General features: G+C 46.4%; 1 protein-coding gene across 1 annotated transcript in view; it reads right to left on the reverse strand.

The window, feature by feature from the left end:
* Positions 1 to 4,548: 4,548 nt before the first annotated feature.
* RPN2 (ribophorin II) overlaps positions 4,549 to 22,152 on the reverse strand; it is a 64,145-nt gene continuing 46,541 nt past the window's right edge. The window contains exons 9-17 of the mRNA XM_017512381.2: positions 21,538 to 21,629; positions 19,720 to 19,834; positions 16,692 to 16,886; positions 15,421 to 15,507; positions 13,696 to 13,791; positions 12,049 to 12,124; positions 9,436 to 9,565; positions 7,726 to 7,773; positions 4,549 to 4,869 (exon numbers count right to left, since the gene is read on the reverse strand). Coding sequence (XP_017367870.1) covers positions 4,857 to 4,869; positions 7,726 to 7,773; positions 9,436 to 9,565; positions 12,049 to 12,124; positions 13,696 to 13,791; positions 15,421 to 15,507; positions 16,692 to 16,886; positions 19,720 to 19,834; positions 21,538 to 21,629 — 852 coding nt within the window. The 3' untranslated portion in view covers positions 4,549 to 4,856. The remainder of the gene's footprint in view (positions 4,870 to 7,725; positions 7,774 to 9,435; positions 9,566 to 12,048; positions 12,125 to 13,695; positions 13,792 to 15,420; positions 15,508 to 16,691; positions 16,887 to 19,719; positions 19,835 to 21,537; positions 21,630 to 22,152) is intronic.

Raw genomic sequence — 22,152 nt, forward strand, 5'->3', positions numbered from 1 at the left:
CTTAACATAGATGGGGTGAGCAATCTCATCCCCACCCCACCCCGTTTTGCAGCCTAAGACAGTGTCACTGGGGAAGGGATGACCCTTCCCCTCCAAGGGCCTGGCAGCCAGGTCTCGAGTCTCCCAGCACCTGACTATACAAACAACTCCATTCCTCCCAGGGTACAGGCCACCCGCTCTCCCTTGGAGAGGAGAAAAAAAATGTGTGAAGCCTGGGAAACCCTCTGCAGGGGGCCACTGTCGCAGCTCCTCTGAGGGGCCGATCAGAACAATGGGAGACAAAAGCCCCCTTGGAGGAAAAGCTGCCCTTTGAGAGCTGGCAGCCCACTTCAACCCAGAGAGGCAGGCACAAAGGAGGAGGCTGTGAATGGGAGGCACTCCAGGCCTGCCCCAGACCCCTCCTTCCTCCTGGACCCACCTGCTCATCTCTTTCCTTGGCCTGTCCCAACAAAAGCAAAAGCCAAGGGCTCTCTCAACTTCCAATTAGTTTTTCAAATAAAATAATGACCACTGAGACCTGCTGCTACTTGTGGGTTTTGAGATGAATGCAATTACAGGGGTAAAACCACCACAGCAACAACTCCCATTCTCCGTACCATTAACCAGTTAACCACGGCGCTCATGGGACCCGAAACACTCCACTCGCCCCACAGAGGTGCCGGGTCCTACCTAAAATGGGTGCTATTTTTCTCCCCAAAGAAATGCTCTAATCAATGGGGGACTTGTCGCTTTTAATGATAATCTCTTCTGTTTGTATTAACTTAAAATTCACAAAGAGGCTTCCCATCCATTACTTCACTTGCTCTCTAGAGCAGCCCCGAGGAAGGCAGAGCACGGCACTGCTAGATTCAACTAGAGATCAGAGGGGTCCTCCAGGTCAGCAGGACTGGGAACTGATGGGGCGGGGAGGGAAGGCAGCACTCTCGAAAAGGCTGCTTTAAGACCCCAGGCCCCTCAGGAAATGCCGGGGAGGAAACGAGGGAGCTGGGGAGTCAAGTGACTTAAATAGGTGAATGTAGGCCTGGTACAAACTGTTTTTTTGAGATGGAGTTTTGCTCTTGTTGCCCAGACTGAAGTGCAATGGCGCGATCTCAGCTCACTGCAACCTCCACCTCCAGGGTTCAAACCATTCTCCTGCTTCAGCCTCCCAAGTAGCTGGGACTATGGGCCCCCACCACCACACCTGGCTAATTTTGTATTTTTAGTAGAAACAGGGTTTCTCCATGTTGGTCAGGCTGGTCTCAAACTCCCAACCCCAGGTGATCTGCCCACCTCAGCCTCTCAAAGAGCTGGGATGACAGGTGTGAGCCACCACGCCTGGCCTGGTACAAACTGTTGACTGGGCTCCTGCTACCACCACCCAGGAAATAATGACAACAGGATCTAGGCTACTAAGAGCAAACACTGACTCAATGCTAAGTGTCAGGCACTATGGTACATATTGTGGGTGTGGCCTCCTCTAATCCCTATAAAGCCCCATTTTTAATGATGGGAAACCACAGCCCAGAGAGGTAAAAGAAGGTACATAAGGACACACAGCTAATTGGGGAACTCAAAGCAGTTCTGTTTGATTCTAAAGCTAATGCGTCTTTATTCCTCAGAGAAGGACAGGCCCAGGTGCTACTGCAGTGAATAATTTGAATGAGAAATCCAATGGATTTCATGAATTTTAAGAGAGAGGCCTGCTGTCGGCTCTGGATTGCTAGACCATCTTGGTTATAGCAACCAGGTTCTTCCCCTACAGCACTGCTCCAGCACCGAGAGCTGAGTCACTTTAAGAGGCTTCGAGGCCAGGCGCAAGTGGCTCCTGCCTATAGTCCTAGCACCTTGGGAGGTCGGGCAGATTGCTTGAGCTCAGGAGTTCAAGACCAGCCTGGGCAACATTATAAAACCCTGTCTTTACTAAAAATACAAAAATTAGCTCAATGTGGCGGCACACGCCTGTAGTCCCAGCTACTCAGGAGGCTGAGGTGAGAGGATCCCTTGCGTTCAAGGTTAGCCTGGGCAACACTGCGAGACCCCATCTCTCTCTCTTTTTTTAAAAAGTTCCTAAGATAAAATCAATCCTCCTCACCACAGGCCCTAAAAGCCAAGTTTGTTCTGGCATCTATCCCAGCGAGGATGCCGTTCCTGCCAGTGACATCTCAGCTGCTTGGCCTGCTTCCAGCTGGAATGTGCCATGCTCTTGCCCAGGAGCCTCCGCACTGGCTGATTCTTTGCCCGGAGTGCTCTTTCCCAGCTTGGCATAGGCGCCTTCTCATTCTTCGTCTCAGCTGAGCCCTCCCAAGCCATCTAGGTAAGAACTGCTTCCTCTGAGGCCCTTCACGTTTGCGATCACTGCTCCCTTTCTCCCTCAGCCAGCCTGCCCATGGCTTGTACCTGGACCAAGGGCAGGGACTGGATCTGTCTTGCTCGCTGCGGTAGCTCTGGACACAGAACACAGCCTGGCACATGGCAATGTTTGCTGGGCTGTGTTGTCCAGCTTCTGTCTGAGTCTGCAGGCCAGCCCGGAACCAGCCCAAGAACCCCTTACTTATCTGTGCCAGCCCTTTCTCCAAAAAGCTGTTTCCTGACTTCTTTCCCTCCAGCCACTGGCTGTCGTTTGTTTCCAGTGACCAGGACACCCAGCAGCCTTTATACTTCCACCCTCGGGCCCTACTACCCCTTCTCCATACCACCGTCCACCCACACCCAGTCTGTCTCCCAGGCCTGCACAGGTTTGATGATAAGTGGGAAACGCCCGTGCTCTCATCCCACACGCTGCTGATGCTCTTTCCTCACAAGTCTGAGCGGCTGAGGTCCCAGCACATCTAAGTAGAAACGCTAAGAGCCACCCAAGAGCAACAGGGAGCCACCATCACCCCTTCCCCTCAGAGTGGGATAAGAAACTAAAAGTGGAGGGTGCCAAAGGCATGTGGCTGTGAGAGCCAGGTGGGTATCAGAGGAGCACAGCTGGCAGGTGGACCAGCGCCAGCGTCCCGCTCGTGGACACCTGTGGGGACGGGGCTGACGAACTGGAGCTTGCAGGCCCCGTCCAAAGGGAGGAGGTGCTATTCAGTGGCAGCTGACTGCTGCCGTCCAGTAATCAGGCCTGCCATCGACAGCTCTAATTTTCTCTTTCAAGAGAATCCAGAATCTAAAACCAAGATTTTTATACAAAATCTGTCTTCAAATGTTGGTGACTTAATTTGTAAAAACAACACTACAGATCACAAGTTTGCAACCTCTGGGAAGGAGAAGCCTCCTTCCCATCTTAGAGGCATCCCTATAACAGCCCACATCATCCTCTCACCTGTAGGATCCCATTCAGAACCAGCACAGAGTTCCAGAATCTTCTTTCCCCTTTCCCCAATCAAAATACCAATTTCTTCACTGTAGTAAGATCCAACTAGGTTGGAAAGCAATCCGATTAAAATAAAACAACTTCTAGCCCCCCAATTCAATAAATACTATGATTACCATATTTCAAAAGTTAACTAAACGTATCATGTTTCACTAGGTTGGTGCAAAAGTAATTGCAGTTTTTGCCATTCTAGAACTGGAGGCAATGGGCCAAGGCACATAACTGTAGGTCAATCGGGAAAGATGCCAAGCACTAAGATGCGTCAGCATTCAACTCCTTCACTCCTATGAGGTAGGTAGTTATCCCCTCACTTTTACAGAAGCACAAAAGGAGCTTTACGGAAGTCAAACTACTTGCCCAAGGTCCCACACCCTAGTAAGTGGCAACACTAGGTCTGTCTGGCACCGAAGGCTACGCAGTCAACCACGCTACGCAGTATTACTTCTCTACGTGCTATTATATCACCTCATGTAATATATGTAATATGGTCGCCCTAGGGCACAACTTCAAAGGGGGCATTCTTGAGATGGTTGTGGCCTTCTAACCTAAAGTAACTCAAGTGGTCAGTGCTCTGGTCTGAATTTGCGTCCCTTGAAAATTCACATTGCATCGAAATCCCCATGCATCAGTCTTTTTTTTTTTTTTTTTTTTGAGACAGAGTCTGGCTCTGTCTCCCAGGCTGCAGTGCAATAGCACAATCTCGGCTCATTGCAACCTCTGCCTCCCAGGTTCAAACGATTCTCCTGCCTCAGCCTCCCAAGTAGCTCAGGCGCACACCACCATGCCCGGCTGATTTCTGTATTTTTGGTAGAGATGGGGTTTCACCATGTTGGCCAGGCTGGTCTCAAACTCCTGACCTCAAGTGATCCACCAACCTCAGCCTCTCTAAGTGCTGGGATTACAGATGTGAGCCACCACACCTAGCCCCAAGACAAAGGCCTTGAGCAGAGGTCCTCGCTGCTACAAGTGGGGCCTTCAGATACCAACAGGGCTCCTCTGCAGACAGCTCGTGCTCACTGCTGGAGAAGAAAGGAAGCTGGCCTTTCCAGGCAGTTCTCAGTTCTCTTAGGAAAGGGGCAAGAAGGACCAATGTATAAAGGCCTGAAGAAATACACCGGCATCAACAGCATTTCCAAATCAGTTGTCATGTTATATACCCAAGGACCCCACCACCCAAAGTACTAGAATAAGCTCTCAATCGGGCCTTTGTTCCCATTATCATCCACTTTATTCCAAAACAATTATACATTTCAACTTTTCAGATGCGACATCTGGGTAGTTAGGAATATTCACAGCATCTCGCACAGTGCCAAAGAAAGAAACTATCAGAGCTCACCAGGTATCTGTTCTGTGTTGGGGAAACTGAAAAACAACAAGCAAAAGTCAACTACAATCTTGACTGTTTCCTTTTTAAATAGTGTTTTTTTTTTCCATTTTTCTTTTCAAACTGTGAATTGTTCTTGACTCCTTTTCTTGACATTCAGTTTTCGGGATTTCCATCCTTCGTCTGGAACTAATGTGCTGTTCTGAAAAAAAATGGAGACAAACACAAAATTATTGACGGTTTTGGTGCACTGTTACAGCTCCTAACTGGTGACAACAGGGAGACCAAGGTACTCTCCTGCGATAAGATCCCATTTATAAGGGAATAATCATTTACCGATTCTATTTATGCCCCATCTCATTTTACAAAAGAATGTAAGACAACTAGTTCATAATTAAGCTAATGACGACTTAAATACAAACAACAAAACAAACTCGATAATAACTAAGATAGTGGTATGTGACAACATACGGAGATGAGGTAATTCCAGGCACACCTCTCACAGTGCAAGGCCAAAAACAGAGTGTAAATTTCAACTAGATGAACAAAGAGGAAAGTTTAAAGAATGCTTGTCCTCAATCTCCCAGACACCAGCTCTGCCAACCAACAAGTGGCCCTTCTGTAGCTTGGAAGATGACATCCTGACCATTCATTACACCAATCTGCACATTCCTGCTGTGTGGCCGGGACCTTGCCAAGTCACACTCAGCCTCTAACCTAACACAGAAACATTCTCAAAAATGGGACTCAGCTCACAGAAAATGTTAAAGGGGATAAAAACCTATCTCCTGTATTCTTCTTTTCCCCTCCGCTGCCTTTCCCTAGGCTCTAAGGAGGGATGGGAACCACAATGAATGAAAAAGACAATCTAGACACACTGTGCAGCTGAGGAGGTGACTGCTGTGAGTAATCGATTCCAGCAGGCTCCAGCAGGCAGAGGCAGGGCTGCCGACACACACACCATCCTTCGGGGGCAGCTCTTCCCAGGGGTGAGGACTAAGATGATGATGACGGAGTCTTGCAGAAGGGCAGGCTCCAAACCCATTTATAAAGCAGTTCCAAGAGACATGCACAGGCATGGGATTAATCTTGAGGGCACCCCTAATTCCTTGCCAATATTCAGAGGTTCCTAGGTACACTAAAATGTGTACATTCAGAAATGTTCATGCAGAAAGGATAGCACAAGTATGAAATAAGAACAGCTGAAGGGTAGTGGCCCACAACCCTCGACTGTAGCTATGAACTTATGTCCCATGTCTGCTCAAATCAATGTCTGCCCTCGGATCAAGAGCACTTTGCTAACAGGGGTTTCCTTTCCAACACTAGGAAGTGCCAAATGTCCAAATGATCAAGGGACTTTCCTCTCCCTCAAGCAGTGATCTGGGGATAGCAGAGTGGAAACAGACTTTAGAAATCAAGAGGCCAAGCAAGGTTGCTCACGCCTATAATCCCAGCACTTCTGGAGGCCAAGGCAGGAGAACTGCTTGAGCCCAGGAGTTTGAGACCAGCGTGGGCAACATAGTAAGACCCCATCTCTCTCTCTCTCTCTCTCTCTCTTTTTTATCTTTCTTTTCTCATCTACTTACAGAAGACCCCAACTCTACTAAAAAAATTTTTTAATCGAGAAGAAAAACTGAGTTATTTAAAGAATTAGAGAACTCAGTATTTAGCAGAAAGGACAAATTCTGAAAGCACATCTCAGACAGAGTGACTATAATTTATGATAAAACCAAATGGGCATAGCCAGGGAATGGGGGTGGGAGAAGGGACTGACTCTAAAGGGGCACAGGGGAACTCTTTGGAGTGTGGCAATATCGATGTCTTGACTGAGGTGGTGGTTACGTGACTATATAGGGTTTTCAGGATTCACAGAATTGTACATTAAAAAGGGTAGATTTTTCTGCAGATAAATTACACCTCAATTAAACCTGAAAAAAAGCTAATAAAACAAATGCAGTTCCCTTCTGTGTTGGGGACTAGGTGACCCAGCTTATGCTCACACATCCCTGGAAAGGCTCTAAATCCTACGCTTTTGTTGATCTCTACTATTTTCAGAGGATTAGAAATTAGATGGCTTTCTGGCTTTGGCAGGGAAAGCCATTTCCAAGGCAAAGGATAAAAGAGAACATGACTTGAAAATTCAAATACCTCCCTCCCTTTGTTGGTCTAGGACAGGGGTCAGCAAACTGTCACTCAGGCCAAATCCAGCCCACCACCTGTCTTAGAGAATAAAGTTTTATTGGAACACAGCCACACCCATTTGTTTATACAGCCTATGGCTGCTTTCACATGACAGTGACGGAGTAGTTGGTGCCAAGAGACCATATGGCCAGTAAAGCCTAAAATATTATCTGGCTCTTTACAGAAAACTTTTGCCAGCCCCTAGTCTAGAGGAGCAGATCAATGAAGCATTCAACACTCCCTCTCCTTCCCTCCACTTCCCTCCTATCCTAGGACTGGTATGCAGAAGGAGCATGAGTGAGATTTCACTTCACATTTTAGTTTCATGGGGAACAGCCCTTTTAACATACCGAGTGCTAGGAACCTGGATTCTGACACTGGCTTTGATTTGTGGCCATCAGTCCCTCGGAATTTACAGTCTCCCCAAACCACAGTGTTGGGCTCAACTAGAGACTGATGTTACAAAAAGTCTAGAAACAGTGACAAGGTGTGCCAGGATTTGCCATGGGACCATCATTTAATGAATTTTGGATTTTTCTTGTCCTCATCTCAGCTCTCTTGGAAACAGAGAGAGAGGACTGTCTTATAAAGTACACCATGGGATATAGGGAGAATGAAGTCTTATACAGTCAAAGCCAGGCCAAAGCTACTCACTGCAAAGTTATCCCATCAGCTGGGCTAACTCAGGAAGCTTTTGCCCTGGTCCAGTCACAACCTTATCTAGCAAGGTGCAAAACAGCTTCAGAATTCGGCTGTGGCTTAGGGAGGGGTGGGAGGAGCAAGTGGGCTGAAAACTAGAAAGATAACTGACATGCATGAGGTGGGTAAGAAGGGGAAGGGACCCTGCTTCTGGGATGAGTCCGCCCTTCATCTTTACCGTAGTGTCCTATATTTTGCCAATCTACTGCTCTGCTCTGCAGCGATCCTGCCAAAGGAAAGAGGGTTTGAGAATCAAGAAAGGACAGTGAGGAGAAATCAGCTGAGGAAAGAAATGACAAACACCCAACCAGAGCTTCCATTAGGACTCACAAGGAGGGCCACAGAAGAGTGGGCTTTAAGCTTTTGAATGGGATACATGAGTAGAGGAGAGGAAGGAGTTACTGATCCTTCTGGGATTCTGATAAAAGCCATGGTCTCTCTCCCCAGAAAATGCGTACAACTTTAGGATTCCAAACTAGGAACTCCTGCTAAGTAGGATGTAAACCAAACGGTTTCTACCCAATTCTCGTCTTTATTTTGTTATTATTTTTCATTTATATATATATATTTTTTTAGAGACGAGGTCTCACTATGTTGCCCAGGCTGGTCTCAAACTCCTGAGCTCAAGCAATCCTCCCGCCTCAGCCTCCCAAAGTGCTGGGATTACAGGCATAGGCCACCATGCCCGGCAGATTTCATTCTTCTTGAGTGGGCAACTTCTAGAAAAGAGAGAACTTAGCAGACCACAATCTTTTGGCTCCCTGGGGGCCCAGGCACCAAAGGGAACAGTGTTCTGTTTTGTAAAAACAACAAAGTCCCGGATCTTTCCCAGGTACAATGCACAGCCATCAGGAAAAGGCTACTGCAGGGTGGAACAATGAACCAGCTGCCACTTCTGGTGCTAAGGGAAGCTCTGGTGGGCCCTGGATTCCTACAGGAAAGCCAAGGAACGTGCCTGTGCCGAGTCTCCACAGTGGAGTGCTTAGAAAGCTCACAATGGAGACTCTGGCGGAGATGAGACATCTTCTCCCACCCACTGATGGTCTCCCTGAAAAAGCCTCTCTCTGATCCTAGCAACCTAACTGGCAGCCACACTGAGGGTACACTATAGAGTTACATTCTTCCAGCAAACGTCCTGGATAGAAGAAAGCAGCACATCTGAAAATGATTTCTTCCAAAGGTAAAAGCAATTCTGACCTTTTCTTATTGGACTTTGCATGCCTGAAATCACTCAGGTTCTAATAAAGTCAAATCAATGAGAAACACCTTTGTGACATTTAAATTTGCCTCCAATTCTGTTTCGAAAAGTCAAGCTGCCAGCAAGCTGCCCTCACGTCAAGGTCTGACCATCTGTGTGACTCTAAGGTTGTCTAGGTCCCAGGCAGGTAGCACAGGCTACTGAGGAGATACTCCTTGCTGGGAGCCTCGGCAAAACCTGCTGCAGCGTCTGTGGGGAAGAACACAGACCCCGTGCTTTGGGGACAAGCTCCTGAGCTGTGAGGGGTTACCGAGGAGCAACTCTCGGGGACGTGTTGAGGGTAGGGGGTGCAGGGCAGGGCAGGATTCTCTGTGGCAGCAAAGAATTTTTGCACAGCTAACGAATTAATCTTCTGCCACATCTACTAATACATTTCATCTTCATAAAGCAATTCTTTTCCTCTCTCACTCTATTGTACTGGGTCATAAATTACTATGGTTTTAATACATTCAAAGCTGATCACTAAGGCCCTTGTCTGACTTCAGAGTGCTTATGGCTTCTGTACTGGGCTAAGTTAAGGTGTCAGACTTGAACACAAACCATTTTGCCTCCTACCGTTTAAAGAACCAGGCTGGCAGAGTGGAGTAATTCTAACCCTTCTCTAGATCCCGGGCCCACGTCCAGCCTTACCTCTTAACTGCCTGGTGGGCCAGCATCCGATTGCCAGCCAGAAACGTCACACTACCCAAGATGGCCAGGTACTTCAAGGTCTGGAACATGTTGAGCTGAGTCCAGTAGACATACATGAGCCCCAGCATAGCTGCAGGAAGAAGTGCCACGACATCCAATTAAGCGAAACACTAACGATTCCCTGGGGTTGAGGAGAGTTAGGGGCAGCAACTGCTGGATCATGAAAAGGTTTGTAGTCCTGGGCCTGCTTGTTTCGTTCCTTTGCTCTGATGCCAAAATGTAGCTAACTTAATAGACTTGTCTCTCAGCTGTGGCCACCAAGAAATCCAGGGGTGGCCAGGCACAGCGGCTCACGTCTGTAACCCCAGCATTTTGGGAGGCTGAGGTAGAACTGCTTGATCTAAGGAGTTTAAGACCATCCTAGGCAACATAGCGAGACCTCCTGTCTACTAAAATTTTAAAAATTAGTCAGGTGTAATGGCCCATGTCTGTAGTCCTAGCTATTTATGAGGCTGAGGTGGGAAGATCACCGTAGCCCAGGTGGTCAGCGATGCAGTGAGCTTGATCACGCCACTGTACTTCAGCCTGGGTGACAGTCATACCTTGTTTCAAAAAAAACAAAAAAACAAAAAAACAAAAAAAAAAAAACACACACACACACAAGAAAACCCAGGGGTAACAACTGAACTTCAGTGACCTGTGCTATGTTCCCGCTTACATCTATTTCTCTGCTTTTGTTTAAAACTTCTGTCATGTTATTGTTAGGATTCATTTCATTTTTCAAATTCTTAACAAAAATACACAGGATATAAATAGGCCAGCCACAGGGGCTCACACCTGTAATCCCAACACTTTGTGAGGCCAAGGTGGGTGGATCACCTGAGGTCAGGAGTTCGAGACCAGCCTGGCCAACATGGTAAAATCCCGTCTCTACTAAAAATACAAAATTAGCCAGGCATGGTGCGCATGCCGCACATGCCGCGCATGCCTATAACCCCAGCTACTCAGAAGGCTGAGGTGGAAAAATTGTTTGAACCTGGGAGGCAGAGGCAGACGCTGCAGTGAGCCAAGATAGTGCCACTGAACTCCAGTCTAGGCAAGACAGATCAAGACTCCGTCTCAAAAAAAAAAAAAAAAAACCTGTAAGGATAATTTGCCACTGTGACCAGAAAGGGAGCAAGGAAGAGCCAGGAAGAAGGCTGAGTGAAAAGGGGTCAGAGCTGGGAACAGAGAGCCCTGGGGTCTGGTCCAGGCTCTGCCCTCACCAGCCACTTAACTTCTCTGAGCCCAAATTCTCCCACCTTGTCAAAAGGGATCATAATTCCTGCCCCAGTCAGCCTCATCAGGGTTATGATGAGAATCAAATGAGAAAACATACACGAAAAGCACTCTGGCAGGAAAAGCTATGCCTCTCATCAAATCTATATTCAGGTTTTGTTCTCAGTCTGACCCCAGAGGGCTATCATTCAAATCCAGTAACTGAGCTAGAGAGAAAGGTCATCCTGTCAGTTTTGCCCAGGTGGATGATGGATAAACTACAGTAGGGGATCTTAACCATTTTTGAGGTCACGGACCACTGCACCATAATAATCTGATCAAAGTCACAACTCTCTTTCCCTAGAAAACACAGACATTTGCCTAGAATTTCAAGGGATTCATCTATGCACCCCTACAGAATCTGTTTACTACGGGCACACAGAGAGTGACTCCTGAAAAAGGCAAATAATTTTTAAAATATTAAGGTCAGGCCAGGCATGGTAGCTCACACCTATAATCCTAGCACTCTGGGAGGGCAAAGGCGGGAAGACTGCTTGAGCCTAGGAGTTCAAGACCAGGTCTGGCAATACAGAAAGACCCCGTCTCTACAAAAAATACAAATATTAGCCGAGTGTGGTGGCATATGCCTGGAGTCCCAACTACTCTGGAGGCTGAGGTGGGAGAATCACCTGAACCTGGAAGATCAAGGCTGCAGTGAGCAATGATTGCATCACTGCACTCCAGCCTGGGTGACAGGGCAAGACCCTGTCTCAGAAAAAAAACAAGAAATATTAAAGTCGAAGTGAAATGCAAGGTACCCCTGATCCAATAGCATCAAAAGCCTCAGAAATGCTTAAGTGATTTGTGAATTTACTGTCTCATTATGTTTAGGCTGTCGAGGTCCTAAAGTCTCCAGAGAACAACGCTGTAGTGTAGAAAGGACTGTTTTCTATTACTGCACAGACAGAGCTGCCAGCAAATGTGAAGATCGATATGGTGGGGAAAGATAACCTTTGGAAACTGCATTAATGCTCTTCATCCAGGAAGATGGCTCAGTGTAAAGATACGATAAGTGAGTAATCTCTGGAAAAGAACAGGATTATTAACTGAGGGTAAATGGTCTGTCAACAGTACAGCAGTACAACGGAAGCCCAATATAATGACAGCTGTTCTAAGTGATGGACCAAACAGGTTTACCATCATATTAACTGTCCTGAAAGGCCAAAAGGAAGAGGGAAATGTTATGCTATTAAGTCATTACAGTTAATAGGTTGTAGGTCTACTTAACTGGGCTTTAGCGTGGGCAAGCTAAATGTCAGAGGAGGTTAAATGGAATTAGCAGCCTGGGGCACTTACCAGCATGTCCCAGGTGAAATATAATCGTGCTAGGAGCGAAAGTGAAGTTGGAGACATTGGCACCAATCCGGATCCACTGAATGATGGGGAGAAATAAATTAAAAAGGCATTAGGACTTCAAAGGGAGGCAACACATGTCACGCCAATGCTAATCCAATCAACAGACTCAGGGCTTAAAAGTTCATGCATCCTAGAAGGACAGGAAATTCTTCCAAGTGACAACCACCTTCTTATAAGCCCTTGGGAAAACCTGTTCCCTTTCTTTAGAAAGGCATGCAGCACCTGCTCTCAAATGGGCTCGTGTAACTCAAACCCGAACAGCATTTTTAATGATGACAAAAAACAGGTGAGACCATGAAGCTGAAAGGTCAGAAACTGCATTTATAAGGTAACTGACACCCCCCCAAGTTCTCTAAGAACTGGTGAGATAAACCTGCTGGCAGCTGGCAGCATTCATGCTCTTGCTGGGGGTTCCATGTCTTCTGAAATTCTCATCACTCAAATATAAGAACAGGTGCCCATACCCTAGGTCTGGTTTCTGAAAACCTGTAGCAAGGCCACTAGATTTAAACAGTTATTTTTACTAAAATCAATAAATTAAATAGGAACACAGGCAACTCTCCAAAAGATCTAATGAGTTTTTTCTCAAAATTCTCTGAGCTTTGATATGCATTCATGATTGTTTATAATTTTAAAAAAGAAACAGAAAAACACAATTGGCTAAAAAAAAAAATTTCAAATGGTACTGAAAAGGAGAAGAGGTAAAAGTTACTTCCTCGTATTCTGCAGAATGTCCTCTCCTCAGAGATGGCCGACACTAATACATAGCGCCTTGTAAAACTTTTAAATTTTGTTTTGAGACAGGGTCTTACTCTGTCGCCCAGATTAAGAGTGCAGGGCTCACTGCAGCCTCACCTCAGCCCCTCAAGCAGCCAGGCCTACAAGCGCACATCACCACTAATTTATTTTTTCTAATTTTCTAATTTTAATAGAGACAGGGTCTCACTATGTGCCCAAGCTGATCTCAAACACCTAAGCTCAAGCGATCCTCCCACGTTGGCCTCATAAAGTGGTGGGATTACAGGCATGAGCCACCGTACCCAGCCACCTTTTAAAACTTTACAGAGGATCTACTAAACACACTACCCTGCCCCTTGCCTTCTTCACTCAGTAACACGTCTTGGCAATCTTGTCCTATCAGTATATACATCTACCCATTCTTTGAAAAGCTGCGTATTATTCCATCGTATGAACTTTAGGTTGTTTCCGGGTTTCCGCCCCAAGCAGTGCTGAAATGCACAGCCTCTGTGCTATTTTTCATAGCTATCAGCATCGGGCCTCGCTCTGTTCACACTAGATCTCATCTGAACCTTCTTACAGCATCACGGTCCATCCACTTTTGTTATTCTTAGTGTCTGTTAGGTACCTTCTCATGCCCACTTGTTAATGGGGCACTTTATTTGGCTGCTCCTTCACAGTGGGAACTTTTGGTCATTCTAAAACGTCTTGACCATCAGTTCAGGTCACAGCTGCTGGACCCCTCTGGAGCTTTTGCTGAGGCCAGACAACACAGCCTCCTTTGGAAGGGCTGCATCTGCCGGGTCTGGCGCCAGACACACGCTGCCCATGCTAATTACCGCCACTCACCAGAGCAAAGAGCAGCAGCAACGGCGAGAGAATCAAGGCAGTGAATGTATTGGACACCACGGTGGGGGGCCTCTTCTCAGGCTCACGGAACAGGTGCTGCCGAAAGACACACCAAGAAGACTTCAGAATGTGCCCTTCCCATCCGGGGCGGCCATGTATACCAGGGACCAAAGCATCAACATCAGTTGTAAAGAGGATATGCCACCCAGAGGCTAAAACCTCTTGGTAGCAAGTGGCCACGTGGCCTTTTGCCTCTTCTCAATCCTGGCTTCTGATGCCAGAGGTCTCCTTCCACAGACACTGCATCAGCCTCAGCTCACTGCTTGGCCAAAAACCCTTTGTTAAACCAGAAGGCTGGACAAACATGCTGATGATATTTCTTGGTTTTGTTTCTTTCTCCTGAGCAATTCTATATGAATTCTCTTTGCGAAGCTCACCTAGATAGTGTGGCCTAGCAGAAGCAGCAATGGTGTGGGCGTCCGGAGACCTCTGTTTAGGCCCAAACTGGTATGTATGGCTGTGCGACCAGGTGGCAAGTCGCTGTCACTCTCTACCTCAGTTTCCAGCTGGAAAAGTGGGGGTGGGGAGGGCCATGACCACCCTGCTAGGCTTGTAAAGATACTCTAAAGACCAAATGAAATAGGGCATTTGATTATGCCTTATAAGCTGTAACTCATTATGCAAACAGAACTTTTTAAAAAAGGTTTTTCCTCCAATACATCAACTCGTGCCTGTCTTTTCTGCTTGCCAATGCCCAGCCTCCCCAGCTCCATGAGGAGGCAGCCCCACTTGAGCCTCCTGTTCCTAAATTTTCACCTCTGTTCTTCTTTGCTGCCACTGCCATTAAAGGATTTCTAACACTGTAGCAGCTGCTGCCACCTACTTCACCCTACAAATCAGCCAGCGCTCTTCATCATCACAATTACACCTACCAGTGAGCTGCATTTTACATTCTTAAATAATGCTGTAGCAACATGAAGAGGAGTTTTAAAAACAATCCCACTACTCTACCCTTTGGGCACTTGTTTTTGTTTTTTTTTTAAAGGGAATGACAGCAGGTAGTCTATAGTTTTCAACACTTCAACATTAATTCATACGTAGGTTTCCAAGTATGATCATTTCTCAAGATTGCAAAACTGTCCACTGAATGGATCCACCTGTTTCCTTAACCAGTACCTAAGTGTTCAACAATTACTGTGTTTATTTTGTAAAGGGCTTTAGCAACATTTCAAAACCTTTCTTTACTCGTCTGTCATCAACTTTGATTCTCACAACAGTCCTGTGTGCAGGGCAGGACCAGGCTTGCCTATCCAAGGACTTGAATGAGGAAGTAGAGACAGCCCTGTTCTCCCAGGTGAGTTTTCCCACCTGTCACCCCATCAGCCCTGATGTATGCAGCAGCAGGGAGAATAAACCCTAAAACCACCTGTGCTCATGGCTAACATGCTGTGGTCGGAGGGTGGAACCTGCTGGATGTCAGGAAAACCAGACTCAGGTTCTGATTTCATCTCCAACTCTGCTTTCTGCGGGTTAGTCACTGGACTCTTTAAACCTGTTTGCTCAGTTCAAGGACAGGGCTGGCATTTACCCTGCCTAATCCACAGAGTGTGAGGATCAAACTATAAAATATCATGAAAACAAGCTAAAGGGAGCAGAGCCACAGTCCAGGGCTTTGCTGCCCTCTCTTCTCCCCCGTGTTTAGTGGATAAGTCCTTTGGGATATACCTGAATTTCCTGTTTTGGAGTGAAAAGGTTCTGGGACAAGACAGTTGAGGGAGCTTCTTCCTCAGGGAACTTGATGACCACATCAGCCTAGAAAAATAAGGACAGTCTTTAAAGGCACAGGGGCAGAGAAATGGGTGAAACTCAATAGATAATATTCTCCGACTCATATCTAAGACCATAACTGAAAAAAACTCCAGGAAGTCCAATCACTTCTGATACATTAGTTGACAAATTGAGGCAGTAAAAATTTCAAGAACAAAACAAGTATTTGTTGAAAATGCTTTTTAGAGCAAGACTTCTAATTTTCTACTGGTTTAGTAGCCCCATAGATCTGCTTAATACAAAAATCCCAGCTGGTACACAGGCTGTTAAAGTTGCAATCAGAAACTGCTTGGTGTCCCTGGAAGTGCAATTTAGTAATATTTTAAAAACAAGACAAAGAAATGAGTACACACTCTCATACAAAAACAGCCCGAAGTCCGGGAGAAGAAAAGAAGCCTCGAATACCACAGGTGAGTCAATCACCATTCAAAGCCTGCGATTTGGCCTCTGCTACCCTTCCAAGCTCATCACCTCCTGCTTTTGACAGGATTCAGGTGCTCTGGCTCCCACTGCACTGTAAGCACCTTGAGCTTTTCTGCAAGCTGTTCCTCAACAATCACCCCGTAGCCCCAGATGTGATAAACCCTTGCCATTCTTCAACCCCCTGCTCTAATGCCCTGTCTTGCAAGACGTTTACTCTCATCACACCAATCCAAAGTGGGGCATGAAGGGAGGCATTATGTAAATGACAACATGCTATACAAATGTTGTTTATTAGTTAATTAGCATTTTGCACATTGTACAATTCACTTTTCTACATCATCCTGAATTATTACCAGAATTCAGATCTCATCGCTACCATGAGCTATGCTATCTCTCTCAGGCCAGGGCCTTAACTTTCACATCTATGTAACCCCCATAGTGCCTTGCTATAGTATAAAAACCACCTTCCTATATAACATATATAGAAATTAACAGATACAAGCACTCACAGGTTTATCCTTCCTTCATTCACTTAAAATTTTTAAGCACCTACCATGCTGCCAAGCCATGTGCATGACCCCAGGACTATCTATGGAGCCTGCACACAGTGCCTCGCCTCCCAAGTTTATTTATCGCACTTAGGAGGTACAGGCAAGGCGAAGGTGAAGAGCCCCATGCCCCTGAAAAGGAGCCACCAGTGACTGGGGCACAGCCACTCTCACCTGGGGGTGCATTCAGGCACATACCACATTCCAGAGGATTGGGTTCTTCAAAGTGGCATCTCCAATGATTAAGTAGAGAGTGTAGGTGCCAGAGGCAGAATCAAATTCAATCTTTCTTTCAGAGGTATCCAGTTCAAACTTGTACACGTTCTTGTTGTCTGGCTCGGCAACGAACACCACTTCCTGGCCAGTCTTCTGGTTATGAAGTCGGACAAACGTCTAGATGGAAGAATAATACAACCCTTCATCTGATAACTTCAAAACTCCGCCTGGGCCCAACACTGAATCCACCAGGCGGCAGACAGTTAGCTCTTTGTCACGGCGCAAGCTCTGGGATCTGCCAGACCTGCCCGAGAGTAGACGGAGTAGCCATGCCACCCTAGTTCCTAGCTCAGAGGTAACTTTTTGCTGGTACAAGGAAGAAAATTTAACTTATTGATCCAGCCAATTCTCGTCTAGTTGGAGGCTGAATGCCCAGTTTGTGGATGATTTAAGCCCTTTGCTATTGCCGCAGTTTCTTTTTCCTGGCAGCCTTTTGGTCACTTTGCTGCCCAATTAACTGCTTCACCAGAGGGTGAAAAGAAGGGAAATGAGGTGGAACTGCAAGAGGCCCATTTTTAATTTCCTAGTGCCTCCAGCTAAAGATTTAGTAGAGGAGCCTTGGGTATTGATAGCAAGGCAGAGTTCTAATCAAGCAGAGCAGCCAGTGTCATGGAGAGAGCCTCGGCTTGGAAGACAGATTTGCTTCCACTACTTATTAGCCGAGCAAGTTACTTAACCTCCTTATGCTTTGATTTCTTCAACTTGAAGGCAGAAAAATTAACTTTCAGATGTGGCATATCTGTGTGAAGATTTGCAATACAGTATACAAAGCATTAGTGCAGGGCACGGTATTTACTAGCTAGTCAACAAACAGTAGTTAATAGCAATACAATAGTACTGAAGTCTAATCACTTTATCTCCCCAAATGGCACAAGAAACTAAGGTGTCTGTACATTAGAACTGGAGCAAAACTTTATATCCACCCAGACCTTTTCTTTCTTTCTTTTTTTGAGACAGAGTTTCACTCTTGTTGCCCAGGCTGGAGTGCAATGACACAATCGTGGCTCACCACAGCCTCCACCTCCAGGGTTCAAGCACTTCTCCTGCCTTAGCCTCTCAAGTAGCTGGGATTACAGGCATGCGCCACCACACCCAGCTAATTTTGTATTTCTAGTAGAGACGGGGTTTCTGTGTTGGTCAGGCTGGTCTCAATCTCCTGACTTCAGGTGATCTGCCCCTCAGCCTCCCAAAGTGCTGGGATTATAGGCGTGAGCCACTGCACTCGGCTCAGGTGTTTCAAAATAAAGAATTCAACAAGGCAGGTAGGTTGACAGATCCAATTTACAGATCATAAAGCACAAGCATTAAATGAGTTGGCATGGTGACAGAGCCAGCACTGCATCTACAGAAAACATACATCTCATTTGTTACTCTGTACCTGAACAACAAAGAACAGTCACCAAAGCATTTAGGCAAAGGGGCCCAGAGATATGAAGCACCCCAACTATAGCAATTACTCTTGGACAGGAATGGAATCTGGGAGTCCAGATGCCAGATCTCCTTCCTATCATAGTCAAGTGCAGGCAGCTGCCACGTTCATCCCCAAAATGCCATCTCCACCTGGAAGGTCTCTAAGCCATGATTCTAAAACAGAATCTTGCAGGAAACAAGTATTCAGTTGAAGTTACATTTCCTCACTAACTCTCCCTGCTCTAACCCTAATCCTACTAATTTCGTCTTCTAATTTCTTTTCTTCTTTCCATTAAGCTATTAGGTTGGCAAATGTCATTCTGGGAAGAAGCTGGGGAATGCTAAGAGGCAGAAGTACTCAAAGGTCAGTTATCCTTGGCTAAGGGCCCTAGCCAAGCTGTCTGGAGTTTAGGAGCAGGGAGGAGAGAGGAGCAAGGGACTCCTGGGACCGTTGCCCTAGAGGAGCATGCTCCTGGGGCACAAATGCAACAGCTGCAGCTGCAGGAAACAGAAAGCAAGAAGGTGCCCAAGGAAATCCATTTGCCTCTGAGGTCTGCCCTGAAGCTGCCTCAAGGCAACTAGCCTGCTGGTTCTTGCTAAAGCATCAATACAGGGTACCCTACACCAAACTAGGTCCCACATGCTTGTCTTTCAGCATTCAAAGTATTTATGTGAATCTTCCTTCACATAACACTAACAGCAGGATATTCTCAATCAAGGGCGGTGACAGGCAGTGTGGGAGTGCGGGTGTCTGAGTGGACACAGGCCATATGAGGTTCTCCCTTCCTTTCTCCCTTCCTCCCTGTACAAATAAATGAGGTCTCACCATATTGCCCAGGCTGGTCTCCAACCCTTGGCTCAAGTGATCCTTCCACCTCAGCCTCCAAAGTGTTGGGATTACAGGTGTGAGCCACCACGCCTGGCCAGTATATTCCTTTTAATCAGAAAGAAAAAGCCTCAGGTGGGGCGAGGTGGCTCATGCCTATAATCCCAGCACTTTGGGAGGATGAGGCAGGCAGATCGCCTGCGGTCAGGAGATGGAGACCAGCCTGGCAAACATGGTGAAACCCTGTCTCTAATAAAAATACAAAAATTAGCTGGGTGTGGGAATGCATGCCTGTAGTCCCAGCTACTCAGGAGGCTGAGGCAGGAGAATCGCTTGAACCCAGGAGGCAGAGATTGCAGTGGGCTGAGATCATGCCACTGCACTCCAGCCTGGGTGACAGAGAGAGACTCCAACTCAAAAAAAAAAAAAAAGAAGAAAGAAAAAGTCTTAATTCAGTGTGACTCTGCCTTAAATACCTCTTTTCAATACCAGCTAATTTTTAAAAAAGAAATGTGTATTCCAGGTGAAGGATTACAATCGATAGAAAGGTGAGAGTGTCATGTGAGAGAACCTTATGCACTGTCAGGGTTCAGTCAAGATCTGAAAGCAGGAATCTGAAATTCTCTCTAGTCCTTATTACAGAACACACTGTAAACTCTAGTGAGCATTCGTATTTCATTCAGGTTAAGAGAACTGTCTGGGCATCTTCCTGACCTGATGAGGAGTGAGTTCAGTACCAGTGTTCACATCTACCAGCTGGAAGAACAAGGCGAAGTTCTGGTGGCTGTCTGCGATGAATGTGCCCGTGGCTTTGGCTGGGTAGGTCACCCTGAAAGAAACATTATACAGTCAGCCTTCAGAGAGGATCAGTACATCTCTGAGAACGGGCGAAGACATACTTCACTGCATTCCCTGATCCTCCCTCTCTCACAGTAACACTTCTGTTATGGACAGACAGATGTGGAGAGCTGGCTGCAGCCTGGGGGCACACTGGACTGATAAAGCCCAGACTGAGAAAAGTGCAGAATAAACTTTCAGCAGGATCTGGGGAAATGCTGTGTGCAGACACTTGTACCTCTGGGCTTTCACTCCAAGGACCTAAGGCTCTCAACTCCACCAAGTCAGGCAGCATTGGAGCTCACGTGTGGCCTCTGCAGGCACACAGGAGAGTCGAGCTGGCAGAACCACAAGGAGAAATAATCACAAGATTGATGCCAACAGCACATATGAGCAGGGTCGAGACGGGGGGTAGGAGATACAAAAGAAAGAAGGGTACTTCCAGCTTTTTCTTTTCTTAATGTCTTATTTTTTTCCTGGACGCTGTTTTAATTTATTTTTCTGTGCTGAAACTGGGCTTCATTTTGGGAAAAGTCATTTTCCCACAAGGCAGACTTGATGAAGAAAACTTCTCACAGCTATCTGCTGGGATTTTAGGGTAAGATGGCCAGGGGATAAACCAGTCAAATGTTCACAGAGCTCAAACCTGGCTCTATTTTATACTCACATTTTATACTTACTGGTAAGACCAACTCTTCATCTGTGCAGAGAGTTAAATGACAAAGCGCTCACACTGACAATAAATACTTCAGTGGATTCTCAAACAGTGCTCTTATCTCCAATATCACTACAAAAATAGCCAAGCCAGAGACACAAAGGCCAACTCTACATGATTTAAAAGGAGCAGCTGCTTGGCTTCCAGCCTCTGGCTAACATCCCATCTTCAAAAAGACTTGAGGGTTCACCCTACTGTCTTCTGGCCACAGCTATCCTAGTTGAGTCAAGTTGGAGTTTGGACTACACCCAGATATCTAGATTCTCCCTGCACCAATAAGCATCTGGGGAAGGGCTGATGAGCAGGCTTCTTACAGCATTCTGGCCCAACTCCAATCAACTGTTAGTGTCTACTTAGAAGATTATGTTTAAAAAGATTCTAAGGCTGCGTCTGAGTTCGGCGGGAGCAAATGCTATGACTTACTAGTAATGCCTCTATGGACCTGGGAAGGGAATGACAGCCCTAGCGCTGGGTACCTGCCATCTCAATTTTAAGCACCTAGGAGGCTTCCAACAAATTTCAGACCCACCATGGACCAGAAAGAGCTGCCATCAGGTCACTAAAAGCAAATTCAGGACTGTGACGATGAGATTGCCCCAGAATGTAAATTAATACCTTGCTTCCTTCATTGAGAAGGTCTTGTTATTTTAAAAATTGTCATTTGAACTAAATAATGTGCTAGTGACATAGCTGACTGACAGACTAACATCCTGAGGTAAGTGCCTTATTTTGTTGTGGACTGGTAATGAACAGTTTGTGCATGGACTAAACACTGTATAGACAACTTCCAAATCCGCTTAGATGCCTCGCAGAATCCTTGGTGCAGGACCTACACCAGAGAACTACAGCCTCTTTAATTTGGGGTGCAAGCCGGATGGCTGCTGACAAGAACTGATGCCTGGAGGGGCTCAGTGCCTAGGCATACTCCTCTCAGCTCTTGAGCCTCAGCTCCCCGAGGGCTCAGGTGGCATATCACCTACCGGGTAGTTTTGGGTGCAATGCTCTGATCCTTATCCACGGTGGAAAGATCAACATTTGTGATGCCAACTTCAGTGGAGATCTTGACTCTGAGCTAGAGGAAAACAGAGAAGACAGTTGCCAGGTCAGCTGGTGGGTGTACAGGAATGCACATGCAGATATCAAGTTTTCTCTTCTTTAAAGTGAGTAAAGGCAGGAAAAAATCCTAGGACAAGAGTCGTCAAGGATGATAGTGACACTGACCCAGCCCAGTTATATTTCTAACCTTTACCATTCTGAGGCCTGTCTTTTTCTGGCTTTGGATGGATGGTATGCATTAAAAAAAAATAGAAGAAGAAAAAGGAAAAGAAAAAAAGTAAATCTTTTCATGTGTCCTTTAAAATAAATAAGATAAGGCCGGGCGCGGTGGCTCAAGCCTGTAATCCCAGCACTTTGGGAGGCCGAGGCGGGTGGATCACGAGGTCAAGAGATCGAGACCATCCTGGTCAACTGGTGAAACTCCGTCTCTACTAAAACTACAAAAAATTAGCTGGGCATGGTCGTGCGTGCCTGTAATCCCAGCTACTCAGGAGGCTGAGGCAGGAGAATTGCCTGAACCCAGGAGGCGGAGGTTGCGG

This window comes from Cebus imitator, unplaced genomic scaffold (genome assembly GCF_001604975.1).
Source record: "Cebus imitator isolate Cc_AM_T3 unplaced genomic scaffold, Cebus_imitator-1.0 Scaffold18, whole genome shotgun sequence".
In the NCBI taxonomy this organism is placed as follows: domain Eukaryota; kingdom Metazoa; phylum Chordata; class Mammalia; order Primates; family Cebidae; genus Cebus; species Cebus imitator.